The sequence below is a fragment of the Pristis pectinata genome, chromosome 22 (assembly GCF_009764475.1).
Source record: "Pristis pectinata isolate sPriPec2 chromosome 22, sPriPec2.1.pri, whole genome shotgun sequence".
NCBI lineage: Eukaryota > Metazoa > Chordata > Chondrichthyes > Rhinopristiformes > Pristidae > Pristis > Pristis pectinata.
The window spans coordinates 6,713,889-6,728,907 of NC_067426.1; the positions used below are offsets into that span (position 1 = coordinate 6,713,889).

The window sequence follows — 15,019 nt, forward strand, 5'->3', positions numbered from 1 at the left end:
TTGCAAGACTGTAAGGTAGGCAATGGAATGGACTGAATTGCTGGCACAAATTCAATGGGCTGATTGGCCTCTTTCTGCTTGGTAATACAATATGATAGCTGTGAAGAGTACATTCCATATCAAGCTGGATTAACCCAGGTAGCTCACCTCAAGAGCATTCACCAGAAAAAAATGACATAAACACTTTGTTCTGATTGCCCCAGAACTCTGAAAAATGCCTTTAACTTTCTCATGTTGCAGATACCAGATGATGCAGAAAGACATGAATAAATACACCAAGCGAATCACGGTTCAGGAGTTGATCCCATCTGCCACTTACCATTCATGTTTTTAAATAGGTTGAGGATAGGCAATATTTGTCGGTAGTAGGGAACCAGTGCCTCTCCCACCCTCTCTCCTGATACGACAAGGTGCTGCAGGATTTTCAGTGTGGTACAAATAACATGCTTGTTCCGAGTGTTCAGGGCATCTGTACAAGACAGGAAAGGGTTATGAGCTAGTGTGCTGATTAAATGCTTCCTGCTGAGAGGATGGTATATCATTAGCCGTGAGCAGACTTAGATCCCTGGTGTTCGACTTCCCTTCCTTCCCTTCCTTTTAGCCATGCAAGACTTATTACTCCGTCCAGTGTGCTTATGTAGCATTGAAGCTTTCTGTTGTTATTTTACCTTCATGCTGCTTATACCCTTAGGGATGTGGAAGTCTATCAGTCTTTCACAGCAATAAATGGCACATTTCCAATCAAGTGTCTAACCCATTCAACAGAACAGGCAATCTTCTATCAACCTAGTAAAACTCTACAAGTGTAACAGCACCTCATTGCATTTTGGCTCTGATAACAGGTCATCAACCTGAAATGGCAACTCTGCTTCAGTTGATGAGCCTTCTCAGCATTGTTGTTTATCAAATAGTTGTACAGGATGCTGGTGAAGCCACGGTAGTGTAGCGGTTAGCGTAACGCTTTACAGTGCCAGCAACCTGGGGTCAATTCCGGCCACTGTCTGTAAGGAGTTTGTACGTTTTCCCCGAGTCTGCGTGGGTTTCCTCCGGGTGCTCCAGTTTCCTCCCACATTCCAAAGACGTACGGGTTAGGAAGTCGTGGGCATGCTATTTTGGCGCCAGAAACGTGGTGACAATTGCAGGCTGCCCCCAAAACACTCTATGCAAAGATGCATTTCACTGTGTGTTTCGATGTACATGTGACTAATAAAGATATCTTATCTTACTTTTGGAATACTGTGTTCAGTTTTGGTCACCCTGCTATAGGGAAGATGCCATTAATCTGCAAAGAGTGCAGAGGGGATTCACGAGGATGTTGCCGGGACTTGAGGGACCGAGTTATGGAGAGAGGATGAACAGGGTGGGACTTTATTCATTGGAGTGTAGGAGAATGAGTAGTGATATTATAGAGGTGTGTAAATCATGAGGGGCAGAGATAGGGGGAATGTGCACAGTCTTTTACCCAGGGTTGGGGTATCAAGAACTAGAGGGCTTAGGTTTAGGGTGAGAGGGAAGAGATTTATTAGGAACCTGAGGGGCAACTTTTTCACCTAGGGGGTGGTGTGTATATGGAATGAGCTGCCAGAGGAAGTGGTTGAGGCAGGTACATTAAAAACATTTAAATTACGCTTGGACAAATTTCTTGGATAGGAGAGGTTTGGAAGGATATGGGTCAAATGAGGGCAAATTGGACTAGCTTAGATGGGAACCTTAGTCAGCATGGACCATTTGGGCTGAAGGGCCTGTTTCCATGCTGTGTGATTCTATGAGTCTTTGACCTTCATCATTGGGAAATATCCCAGTGGCGTTATCAAACTGAACTTGATATCAAACTACATAAGAATACATTGGGGCAGGGGAAGGTCTTATAGAAGAAAAGACAGGCTAAGAGACAAGAGGGTGAATATCAAAGCATTGAGCTTTGGCCACTGAAGGGTTGGTTCTCTAAAGCAGAATGATCAAAGGTCAACACTGGAGTGTGTGGATTAGCCTATAAGGGTTAGTGGGGATATCCTACAACGTCTGAAGACCACCAGGCTGTTTGAGGGATTTGAAAAAAGAGTTGTAAAACTGAGAAGTTACTTAATTGGAAGCCAGTCTAAGTTAGGAACACGGGGTAATGGGTGAATTGTAATTGGGCAGTGAGTGTTCCTGCCTCATGCCTCCAGTGACCTAGGTTCTGTCTGTGTGGGGTTGGCGTGCTCCCCCTCTGACCACACGTTTACCTCAGATACTCAGATTCTCCTCCCACATCTCAATAATGTGCCGAAAGGTTACAAGCTGTCCTTGGGGTAATGAAAGGGTTCCATTTTTACAGACGCCTGTGTCAATTTTGACTGTAAGTCAGACTATACATAAAAATCATTCGATATGGTAACCATACTTCCACAGTTTTGTAATCAACGGCATCAAAAGCACATAAGACTGATTTGAAAGAACAATTACTAAAAATGCTGCGAGAGAGAGAGAGAGGGGGATAGAACTATTTCTGCCATTTGTAGGAACCAACTGATGGACGTATGTCAGACTTTTGAATTTAATAATATTATGGGAGCTCACTCGTGTGTAATAGTGTCTGTAGGTTGGATGTTCGCAACTCAGGGACTGCCTGTAATTAGCAATTGTTAATTACCACTTGTGTAGGTAGGTAGCAAAGGAATCTAAAGGGGATGAGATGGACATATCAGAGAGAATAAGTTGTAGAGTTACAGGGAAGTAAGGGGTAATGGCAATGATGGGAGCTCTCTGATGAGATATAGCATGGACCCAATGGGCTGAAAGGCCTCCTTCTTTGTCAAAACATGTAAGTAACTTTGTATGTGTTATAACTTAATCATCAGAGTTTGGATGATATCAGTGAGGGGCGTGCAGGATGGGGAGTCAGCTGCGCTGCAATCTAGGAAGCTGAAGGTTGTGGGTTCTGGTTTGACTGAAGAGACATCTGCACAGAAGTGGAGGTGGAGAATTTGAAAACCGCTCTCCCACGTGGATATATAAGACCATTTGGTGCTAAGGAAAGCAGGGGAGTTCTCCAAAGAGGCAATAATTATTGCCCTCATGGGATAATATAATACTAGGGGCATAGTTTCAGAAAAAGGGGTCACCCATTTATGGCCGGAACAGGAAGGAATTTTTTCTCTTAGAGGGTTGAGAACCTTTGTCACTTCTAACCCAGACAGTTGAGCAGGCAGTGATTGAATGTACTTTAGGCTGAGATAGACCAATTTTTGGATAGTGGAGTCAAAGAGAACAGGAAGGAAAATGGATCAGATTCAGAGGCCAGATTCATATTCATATCTAACTGAAAGGTAGAGGGGGGCTTGAGCGGTGAGTGGTCAACTCCTGCACCTATGACTTATTTTGTAATAAGTAAGTAAATTGGTGTGTGTTATAAGATATCTTTATTAGTCACATGTACATTGAAACACACAGTGAAATGCACCTTTTGCATAGAATGTTCTGGGAGCAGCCCACAAGTGTCGCCACGCTTCCGGCGCCAACATAGCACGCCCACAACTTCCTACCCCGTACGTCTTTGGAAAGTGGGAGGAAACCCACGCAGACACGGGGAAAACGTACAAGCTCCTTACAGATAGTGGCTGGAATTGAACCTGGGTTGCTGGAGCTGTAATAGCGTTACGCTAACTGCTAGACTACTGTGCTACCATCAGGCATCAGAATATGAAGGAAGCCAATGAGGAGTGCAGGACAGGGAGTCATCTGGGCTGCAGTCTTGGAAGCAGAAGGTTGTGGGTTCAGGTTTGACTGCAGAGATATCAGCACAAAGTTCCAGACTGGAGTGTGTAGGAATTGCCAAAAAAGATACATTTGGGGGTTTCAGCAGTTGTGAATTGAGGCAGAAGATATTGTGGACTTATCAACAGGCAGTGTCAACAATAGTGGAGGTATGAGGTCAGAAGTTAATCTCAGGGTCAATCGTGAACTGTCTGGTTCAACCTCACAGTTACCAAGGGATTGTAATGGGGATAGCAGGCAATGACCATTGGACATCAGACATGCAGAATGATAATCTTGAGCCATCACATAATAAAGGTAGTGATGAGGTCAAGCTGGGAGTTATTGGCTGAGATGTAGAGACTTTGGATGATGCTGCTTAGGTGCACCATTTAGATTAGAAATAGGGAAGGTTCTTTATCGAATAACAGAGTGGGAACAGAGTGAGGAACCTTTACAGGTGTTCCTCTGGCCACGACTAGATGGGTGAGAATGGAACCAACCAAGTACAGTGCAGCCCAGCTGCATGACAGGAGGGTGATGGTGTGCCCACCTTTGCCAAAGGCTGCTCACAAGTTGGGAAGGATGAGCCTGGTCACACACATATTCCCACTGCGGCAGGGTTGGAACTCTGGATTGGAGGGATACAGGCAAGAAGTTCCAGGACTATGGATGAAGGAACTGAAGGCACTGCTGGCATTGTGGCCAAGTTTGCGGACGATACCAAGATAGGTAGTGTGGCAGAGGCAGGGGGTCTGCAGAAGGACTTGGATAGGTTGCAAGAGAGCAAAGAAGTGGCAGATAGAATACAGCACAGGGAAGTGCGGGGTCATGCACCTTAATAGGAAGAATAAAGGTGTAAGCTATTTTCTAAATGGAGAGAAAATTCAGAAATCAGAGGTGTAAAGGGACTTGGGAGTCCTAGTTCAGGATTCCCTCAAGGTTAACACAGGTTGAATCAATAGTAAAGAAGGCAAATGCAATGTTAGCATTTATTTCGAGAGGACTAGAATATAAAAGCAAGGATGTACGTGCTGAGGTTTTATAAGGTGTCGGTCAGACGGCATTTGGAATATTGTGAGCAATTTTGGGCCCCACATGTAAAGAAAGATGTGCTGGCGTTGAAGAGGGTCCAAAGGAAGTTCACAAGAATGGTCCCAGGAATGAAAGGCTTAACATATGAGGAGTGTTTGATGTCTCTGGGCCTGTACATGATGAAGTTCAAAAGGATGGGGGGGGGATCTCATTGAAACCTACTGAATACTGAGAGGCCTGGATAGAGTGGACGTGGAGAGAATGTTTCCATTAGGAGGAAAGTCTAGGATCCGATGCCACAGCCTCAGAATAAAGGGACGTCCCTTTAAAACTGAGATGAGGAGGAATTTCTTCAGCCGGAGGGTGGTGAATCTGTGGGATTCATTATCACAGGGGCCAAGTCATTGGGTGTATTTAAGGCAGAGATTGATAGGTTCTTGATTGGTAATTGGGTTAAGGGTTACAGGAGAAGGCAGGAGAATGGGGTTGAAAAAAAGTCAGCAGTGATTGAAAGGCAGTGCAGACTTGATGCAGATCAGATGCAAAGGCAGTGCAGGTTCTTCTCCTATATCTTATGATCTTATGGAATATGAAGACAACTACCAGCAGGACTTATTTCTAAAATTCTCAAACAAACATGGGATGTGTGCATTACTTGAGTGCTCTGCACCTATTGCCCATCTATAAGTGCCCTTAAGAAGACAGCAGTGTGCCAGTTTCTCGAGCCTGGACATGTGGTAAAGGTGCCCTTACTGGGCATCTCCAGGATGTTGACCAATGCCAAAGGATGCATTCGGGTACCAGGCACCAGGCCTTGTCTCCAGCACTCGCGTGCCCCACCATCGTTGAGGAAGAGGATGACCTTGAACCCTTCTGCTCCCATTAGCTGTTTAACTGTCCACCATCTTTCACTGTAAGATGTGGCAGGACTGCAGAGCTTTGATTTGATTGCGAGATCACTTTGCTCTCTCTGTTGCATGCTATTTAGCACACATATGATACTGTGAGGCAGCTCCAGCAGATTGGCACCTCATCTGTATGTATGCCTGCTGCTGCTCCAAACATGCCTTCAGCACTTCTCACTGAACCAGGGCTGATCCCCTGGATTGATAGTAATGATAGAGTGAGGGAAATTACTATTCATGTTACAGATGGTGACGCTGCACATCTCTCCTACTGCTAATGGTCCACAGTTCTCATGGATGCTCAGTTTCATGCTACTAGATGTGTTCTGAGTCTAATCTATTTGCAGGATTACAGGGCGACAAAACACAATAGAATGTGTCCTCTCCACAAAGACCGTAGTGATCACTTCCACTGATGCCACCAGGGACAGGTGTATCTGCCACAGGTAGTTCGGTGAGGGTGGGGTTGAGTGGTTCCCTCACTCTTTGCTGCAGGCACGATCTGACAGCTTTGTCCTTCAGAACTCCATCAGTGGAGGTGCTCTCTGGTAGATATGCTGGGTCATGAGGTTACAGACTGGATTTCTTTTAAAATTAATCCCATTGCCATTAGCAATGACCACAAAAACTAATTCAGTTTATTAACTAAATTTAAATTCCGCAAGAGCTTTGGCGGGATTTGAACTCACCTTTAGATCATTAGTCCCAGCCTTTGGATTACTTCCCTGGTGAGTTAGTCATTTCATCAGCACCATGCCTACCATTACCCCCACTGTATCCAGTTCTTCTACAAACAGATTAGAGCAGAATCGCATAGTGTTTTTATAAAAATAAGTTACTCTTTGGATACAGGTCCTTAGTAGTGAGCTGCCTTCTTGAACTGCTTCAGTCAGGCTGGTGAAAGCATACCTACAGAGCTGTTCATTAGGGCTCTCAGTATCAGAGCATTGATGTACATTCAGAATCAGAATCAGGATCAGATTTGTTATCACTGACTTATGTGACGTGAAATTTGTTGTTTTGCAGCAGCAGTACGGTCAAACATCTAAAATTACTATAAATCACAAAAATAAATAAATAGTGCAGTAACAAAGGAATAACGTGGTAGTGTGCATGGGTTCATGGACTGTTCAGAAATCTGATGGTGGAGGGGAAGCTGTCCCTGAATCAGTCAGTGTTGGTCTTCAGGCTCCTGTACCTCCTCCCCAAGGGTATTAACGAGAAGAGGGCACGTCCCGGGTGGTGAGGGTCCTCAGTAATGGATGCCGCCTTCCTAAGGCACCTCCTCGAAGGTGGGTCTGCTCAGAGTCACATAGAGCATAGTACGTAGCCCGTGAAGTTCCCCTGTACCTCCTGCCCTTGTCATTCTCCATGGCTTTAGAGTTGTTGTTAAGGTGGCATTGGTAAATGTTACCATGCATTTTTACCAAATGGTTAACCAATAGAAGGCAGAGAGTTGGGATAAATGGGTGTTTCTCTGGTTGGCAATCAGTGGTGAGCGGATGCCGCAGGGGTCAGTGCTGGGCCCACAACTGTTCACGACATACATTAACGACTGGAAGAGGGGACGTAGTGTAGCGGATCTAAGTTTGCTGCTGAAACTAAATCGAGTGGAAAAGCAAATTGTGCAGAGGATGCGGAGAGTCTGCAGAGAGATATAGATACGTTAAGTGAGTGGGCAAGGGTCTGGCAGATGGAGTACAATGTTGGTCAATGCGAGGTCATCCACTTTGGAAGCAAAAATAGAAGATCAGGTTATTATTTAAATGGTGAAAGATTGCAGCATGCTGTTGTGCAGAGGGACTTGAGAGCGCTTGTGCATGAATCACAAAAGGTTAGTTTGCAGGTGCAACAGGTTACCAAGAAGGCAGATGGCATGCTGGCCGTCATTACTAGAGGGATTGAATTTAAGAGCAGGGAGGTTATGCTGCAAATGTACAGGCTACTGGTGAGGCCGCACCTGGAGTACTGCGTGCAGCTCTGGTGTCCTTACTTGAGGAAAGATACACTGGCTTTGGAGGTGGTGCAGAGGAGGTTCACCAGGTTGATTCCGGAGATGAGGGGGTTAGCCTATGAGGAGAGATTGAGTCATCTGGGACTATACTCACTGGAATTCAGAAGAATGAGAGGGGATTTTATATAAAATTATGAAAGGGATAGATAAGATAGAGGCAGGAAGGTTGTTTCTACTGGTAGGTGAGATTAGAACTCGGGGACATAAGCCTCAAGATTCAGGGGCATAGATTTAGGACGGAGATGAGGAGAAACTGCTTTTCCCAGAGAGCAGTGAATCTGTGGAATTCTCTACCCAGGGAAGCAGTAGAGGCTACCTCATTCAACATATTTAAGACACAGTTAGATAGATTTTTGCATAGGGGAATTAAGGGTTATGGGGAAAAGGCAGGTAGGTGGATCTGAGTCCACAGCCAGATCAGCCATGATTTTATTGAATGGCGGAGCAGGCTCGAATGGGCCAGATGGCCTCCTCCTGCTCCTATTTCTTATGGTCTTGTGTTCTTATTATGTAGCCATGTTGTGCTGCTGGTGAAAGTGGGTTGGTCTAAGTTTTCATCTAACAAGGTACATTAATTATCACTGCATTTTTAAAAATTAAATCCCCTTTATGTTTTTGTCTCTAATTTAACAGTCGTTCCAGCACACAATTTATCTTAATTTGTGCCTCCCCATTATTTCACATTTTTGGTCCGCTCTTTATTTCTCCCAGTTGTGTATCACAGTTTGCACTAGTTGCCTGCTAAGTAAAATACTTACACCTGCCTTCTGCCTTATTTTCTTTATGATGTTTTGTGACGCTCCATAATCTTCACAGTTTTGCCCACCTGTGAGTACACAGGCTAAATGGAAGTGTAGAAGGGAATTGAAGATAAATGCTACTCAAGGCAGTGTTGGTTGTGTGGTTGTGTTTCGGTTGTCAGCACACTTATCCCTGAGTCCAACACTTCTAGATCTAAACTCCACTCTAGAGATTTAATCCATGGAGCCTTGGATGATGCTCCAATTCAGTAGTGAAGGAGATATCGCCTTTTGCATGAGGTGTAATGGATACTCACTATCCAAGGTCAGGAGGCTTTTTGCTAAACTCAGCATTTTAGCACAGCAGAAGAAACTGTTCAAAATGTTTATTGTTAATTGCTATTTAGCCATCCTCTTGAAGAACAATACAGTCCAGGCTCAGGAAGCCTATTGCTGACTTAGCTGAGACTGCAACTTACTCAGAAGAAACAACAGTGTTTATGTTAACCTAAACCACCAGCCATCTGACCTGATCAATGCAGATGTGAAAACATCAGATAAAGATTAGGTCGTCACTGGATGAAAAATATATAAATATTCGAAGGCAGTAGGGGTGGGGAGGAGTTACAGAGATGAAGACATAGAGTCCTCTCCTCAGCCTCCACCCGAGAAGGATCTCTTCCCAGAGCCTTCTTTCTGCGACGGACGACATGCTCGTCTGCAACTCATTGGTATGTTTTTCTAGTCTGTAAGAATTGTACTTGTGTTTGTAAATCTTATGTAGAATTATCATCCCTGTTAGAATAACTCCTCAAAAATAAATGTGCTCCATTTAAAACAAAATAACTGTGTTTAATTTGTTCCGTTAGCTGGAAGCATCTCCTTCTTGGTTGGGAGGGGACCCACCACTCGAAATGGTGATTATTGACAGCCAAGCCCCTTCAGAAAAGAGACTAAAGTAGTTAATTAAATTAATCTTTGCATTATAGGTTGATATAGTATAATCTCCCTAAAGTGAGGTAGTGATAGACACCTACAGCTATAAGACTTAAGGTCTTGGCTTAAGTTTAGGACTCTAGAATGCGTGCACTCAATTTCATGAGAGAGGTATCTGAAGTGAATGTTAACGAATCCCTGGGACCATCCTGAAGAGAAGCAAAGGAGTTATTTCCTGGTGTCCTGGCCAATGTTTATCCCTCATTCAGCATTACCAAATCTGGTTGGTTTGTGGAATCCTGCTGTGTACAAATTGGCTGCCATGCTACCAATAGTAGAACAATGATTACACTTCAAATATAATTCTTTGGCTGTATAGCTCCTTAGGATGTCATAGAAGATGGTACGCAAATGTAAATCTTTCTTGAATTTGGAAACACCCAAGTTTTTATAAAGGGTTACAGTCTAAAGCTGAAAAAAATCAATTTGGAAGTCTTAGTTCTAGAGAGGTATACATGGAAATGTGTCCTTTGGCCCAAGGCAACCATCAACTACCCATTTACTCCAACTCTACATTAATCCCATTGTCAAGAGAGACAGGGAAAGATAAAATAGAAAAGATAAAATAAGGTATAACTGAAATTCTGGACCAGCTTTCCAATTGCAACACCATTATTTAATTATGATACCTTTCAATTCTACAGCTAACCAGCAAAACTGGGCCATATACAGAAATGTTTTGACATCTGTTGGTAAAATTCAAAGCGTTATGACACTTCATCTTTCTTCTTGCCATGAGTCAAAGAGACTTGCAAAAACTGATGACTAAATCAAAAGGTATTTTCAATCAGACCATCTCTCCTGAGGAGAGTGACACTTGCACACAGAAGACTCTGCTTTATATTCATGCTCCATGAATCCTGCTTGCCATCAAAGAATTTGATTCATGGCACTTGTTTGTGGTGTAGTCATTTGGTCTCCATCCAGATCCCAGTTCAAGGTGCCTCTTGCTAATGTAAGGCTCAACAGGTGTCTTTTGTCCTGCTGCACTGATCACAGCTTATTTGGGAGCCCGGACAATGACAGCCAATTGACTGAAGGGCAGGATAACACAGGACAATGCTACTCTCTTTGATGCAGGTCAATTGTAAGAGAAAATCTTATCCTAATTCTCCTCCCCAAAAGCCTGGGCCTGCTGACCAACTTTAGCTCTCCAACTCTAGTGTTGGATATGTTCAGGAATCAAAGCTGCCCCAGAGGGAGGAGGAGAAAATGGGAAGACATTTGCAAAAAACTGAGGATAACCAACATGACAAGTTTGGGTTACTGTAGCTTACTGCACTGGTAACTAGTGTCCAGAACCAGCGAACGGATGCAGCTACCACAGCAGCTGCAGAATTTAAAGTAATTAAATACATGTGGAATAAAAAAAAGAAACTTGTATCAGTAATGGTGGCCAGGAGACATCCAAATTACTGTATACTGAAGAACAACACCTCACAGCTTCGGTCTGGGCACATTGTAGCCCCTGGGACTCAATACCGAATTCAACAATTCAGATATCCAGCCTTCGTGTCAGTAAGTTATATGGATAAGTACATGGAAAGGAAAGGTTTAGAGGGATATGGCCAAACGCAGGCAAATGGGATCTTGGTGGGTTTCTTGGTCGGCATGGACAAGTTGGGCTGAAGGACCTGTTTCCATGCTGTATTACTCTATGACTCTATAAACTGGTCAGTTCTGATGTAAAGCCATCAACCTGTAGCACTATCACAGCTATTACCTCTCCACACTTGCTACTTGCATATTTCCAGCAACTGCTGTGTTCTGTATGTCATTGTTCTAGTGTTGTCGGTTATTCTTCTCTATTCTCACCTCATTCATCTCCCTCTATTAACATCTCCTCAAGGCAGATCAGCGGAAATTAACAAGCATTCACCTTGTTAATTAGTTAGTCTTAGGTGTGGTTTGAAGGCGGCACAACACGGTGGGCCGAAGGGCCTGTATTGCGCTGTATTGTCCTATGGTTCACTCCGTCTCAGGCACCAATAGTATTTGTGTCATACAGATTCTCTTGGTCTCCACCTTATCACAGACACTTCCTGTGTTCTTTCCACCCCTGCACCTTCTCTGTAACTTAAAGTATTCTCACTTTCTCATTTTCCAAAGGCCACTGTTTATGTCTCCGAGTATTTCCAGATTTACTGTTTTTATTGCTGTAAAACACAATCTAGTTCATTAATGTCCGTCAGGGGAGGAAATCTGCCACTCTTATGGGTCTGACTCATGCGTGACGACAGGGACCCTTAGAAATAGTTGAGCCTTAACCAGCCTGTGAAATGGACTGGCGGGCAAGTCACTTCTTGTGTGGACAACGCACCAGCGCCTTCTCCAAGGCAATTCGGGAATGGCCAATGAAGCAAAGATCCAGTGAATGAATTAACACTGCTCATTAAACAATAGTAAAAGGCAAGCATAAACAGGAGAACAGGTATGGCATGGAGTTGTTTCTTGACAGGACTTCCCAACTCAGAAATATAAGTGACTTGGAAGAGTGGTCTGATAAATAAGTTTGCCGATGACAGGAAGATTCGTGGAATTGTAGATGGTGAGGACAGTGGCCCATGGATACAGTGGGATGTAGGTCAGCTGGAAAATTGGTGTAGTGGTGGCAGACGATATTTAAACCAGACAAATGTGAGGTAATGCATTTTGGGCTGTCTAATACTGGCTGGACGTATACAGTCAACACAGGGACCTTCAAAGCAAAGATGTACAGAGGAACATGGGGTGCAAGTTGATAGTTCCCTGAAAATGCCAACACTGGTGGATAAGGTAGTGAATAAGGTAGTCTTCATTGGCAGGGGTATTGAGTATAAGAGTTGGGACATGATGTTGAGCGGTACAGGAATTGTTTAGGCTACACGGGGTAATTGCCTAGGGTAGGTAGTCACAGTCCTTTACCCAGGGTAGGGCAGTGTAAAACTAGAGGACATAGGTTTAAGGTGAGAGGGGAAATACTTAAAGATCTGAGGGGCAAGTTTTTCACACAGAGGGCAGTAGGTACCTGGAACAAGCTACCAGAGGAGGTGATAGAAGCAGGTACAATCACAGTGTTTAAAAAGCTTTTGGACAGGTACAGGGACAGGAAAGGGATAGATGGACATGGACCAAATGCAGGAAAATGCAAGTAGCCTAGATAGGCATCTTGGCCCGTATGGACGAGTCAGGCTGAAGGGCCTGCTTCCATGCTGTACCGCTCTGTGGACTTGGTTAAGAAACACTTGGATGTTGAAGTTGCCATTGACTTAGTGGGTTGGTGAAAGTTTGCCTTTGTATAACGTTGTTCAGCAACCTGTCCACGTATCCCAAAGCATTTCACTGCCATTGACATTTTATTTTTGAACTGTGGTCACAGTTGTAATTTAGGATAGTGGGAGCCAATTGGCTACACAGCAAGACCTCACGAACAACAGTGTGTTAAGTGACCAGCTCACCTGATTTTCAATAACGACAACTGAGGAATAACACTTTCTTAAGACAACAGGAATAACTCTCCTGATCTTCTTCAAGCTAGTGCCATGAGAGTAGTTGGCACCTTGGTTTTAATGCAGCTCACTTGAACGCCTCTGCTTGTGCAGTAAGCACCCCCCCCACCACCCCAGAGTTTCAGCCTGTTTCTTTGGGCTCACATCTCTGGATGAGATATGATGACCATTGGTGTGGGGTTTACCATGTCAAAGGATGTTAGTACTAGAGAGGAGAAGATTTTACTCCTGATTATAAATCAATAACACCTACTCCAAAATAGACATTGATTACTGTTGGATGAGGGCAAGTTTAGACTTGTCTACTGCTGTCAAATGGTTCATGGACACATTCTTCAAGACCCCTGTGCAAAGACCATGCAAGAGTGGATATTACTTGTCGCCTATTGGTTAACACAATGGTGCAGCAGTTAGTGCTGCTGACCCCCAGCTCCAGGAACCCAGGTTTGATCCTGACCACGGGTGTTATCAGTGTGAAGTTGTATATGTGAATGTTTGGGCTTCACTGAGTGCTCTGGTTTCCTCCCACATGCCAAAGGCATGCTGGTGGATTAATTGACCCCTGTAAGTGATCCCTTAGTGTATGTTAAAAGGACAAAGAATCTAAGGAGAGTTGTGGGAAAGAACAGGAATACAGGGAATAAAGAGAGGGAGCATGGACATCTTCCCCTGAGAGCCAACACTAAACCACTGGGCAAATAGGCATCCTTCTGTGTCATTTTAAACATGAGATAAAACACTTTGGCACATCTGGAAAAGAATGTGAAAGGTGTTATACAAATCCAAGTCGTTCTTGTCATTTTGTTGCCCTTAGATTAGATATTATTGTTAATTATCATTCTCATTAAGGGACAATTATCGAAAATCCTGCCATAACTGATGAACAGCCAGAGAGCACAATTACTCCTCGCTCACTGACTGGCTGCTCTGTATGATGCCATTGAGCAAGGAAGGATTTTATCGTTATCACTTCAGATGTCCAACAGTGCCCAAAGTTCATCTGCTTCTTCTCAAATCAGATCCACTCCACTGATCAAAACAGCACTGTGTCATGTTGCAAGACTGCTATTGATTATCCTTGCAACCTGACAACCTCACTTACAGAATCAGATAAAAACTATATTCTTGCATGTGCTGACATCTCTTAAATGTGTTGGAAAATAACCTGTGCTGTCATGCATCAAAAACACCTGGAATATTCTGATACAACTTTAAATGTTCAACATTTCAGAGCATCTTCTAAAAATGATTAATACTTTCCTCGTTCCTCTCCTTGGCCTGTGATTCTGAAAGCTCGTTTAATTCTCCCCTGTTAAGTCATTGCCTTAGATTACAGGGCAGATTTGCTCATTCTTCACAGAGGAACCACCACTGCACTGGCGGATGAGACACTCACCAAATGCTGCAGTGACTGACCTTGTGCTCCTTCAAAAGAGGTTGAACTGTTTAAATAAATTATGCAACATCCCCCTGGCCTGACTTGCAATCCTCTCTGACAGACCAACATTCAGCAAGAATAGAAAGTCACTCCCACCGAACCCACTTCTGCCACACACAGCTATGGTTTCCTTGCATCCTCCGCCCTTGCAATAAAGTGCTTCCACCAAAGGATGTCTACCTCCTTTCTCTCTCGGCCCCTCCACGTCATCTCATACACTAATTCGTTGAAATTATGATATACGAATGATAATTGATATGCTTCAGAACACCGAGGGGGAAGGAGATGGTGGATCCTGTGGGGTAGTTCCCCATGCAGACCGTCAAAGTCTTTAGGCAGAATGTTGCATCACCAGATTTGTCGAACAAGAACCAAGACCTCGCTTGGCTGGTAGTGAGAATGGCCTTCCCCGTCACATCCTTCATGTACAAAGTCTCACTGCCACTCAAGGGAACTGTGGTGTGGATGAGACAATCATCCTCTTCTCTGTGGACTGTGTGTTTGCCAAGAAGTGTGGAAAGGGATGCAGTTGTGTTTGTTGAGGTTCACACCGAGCATCTTCATAACCAGGCCTCTTTGCCCAACAGGGATGCACACTGAGGCACTGGAAAATCGTCAGTTCAATGAAAAACACATTTGGTTGCTGAAGCTTGGTTGTCTTCCTGTAC

The 15,019-nt window shown here is 44.0% G+C and overlaps 1 protein-coding gene across 3 annotated transcripts in view; it reads right to left on the reverse strand.

The window, feature by feature from the left end:
* pacrg (PARK2 co-regulated) overlaps positions 1-15,019 on the reverse strand; it is a 247,086-nt gene that overhangs the window by 66,053 nt on the left and 166,014 nt on the right. For 2 of the 3 annotated variants that reach the window (XM_052036416.1, XM_052036415.1), the window contains exon 4: positions 320-469. The exons of the other annotated variant lie outside the window; for it this stretch is intronic. In XM_052036416.1, coding sequence (XP_051892376.1) covers positions 320-469 — 150 coding nt within the window. The remainder of the gene's footprint in view (positions 1-319; positions 470-15,019) is intronic. 3 annotated transcript variants of the gene reach the window in all.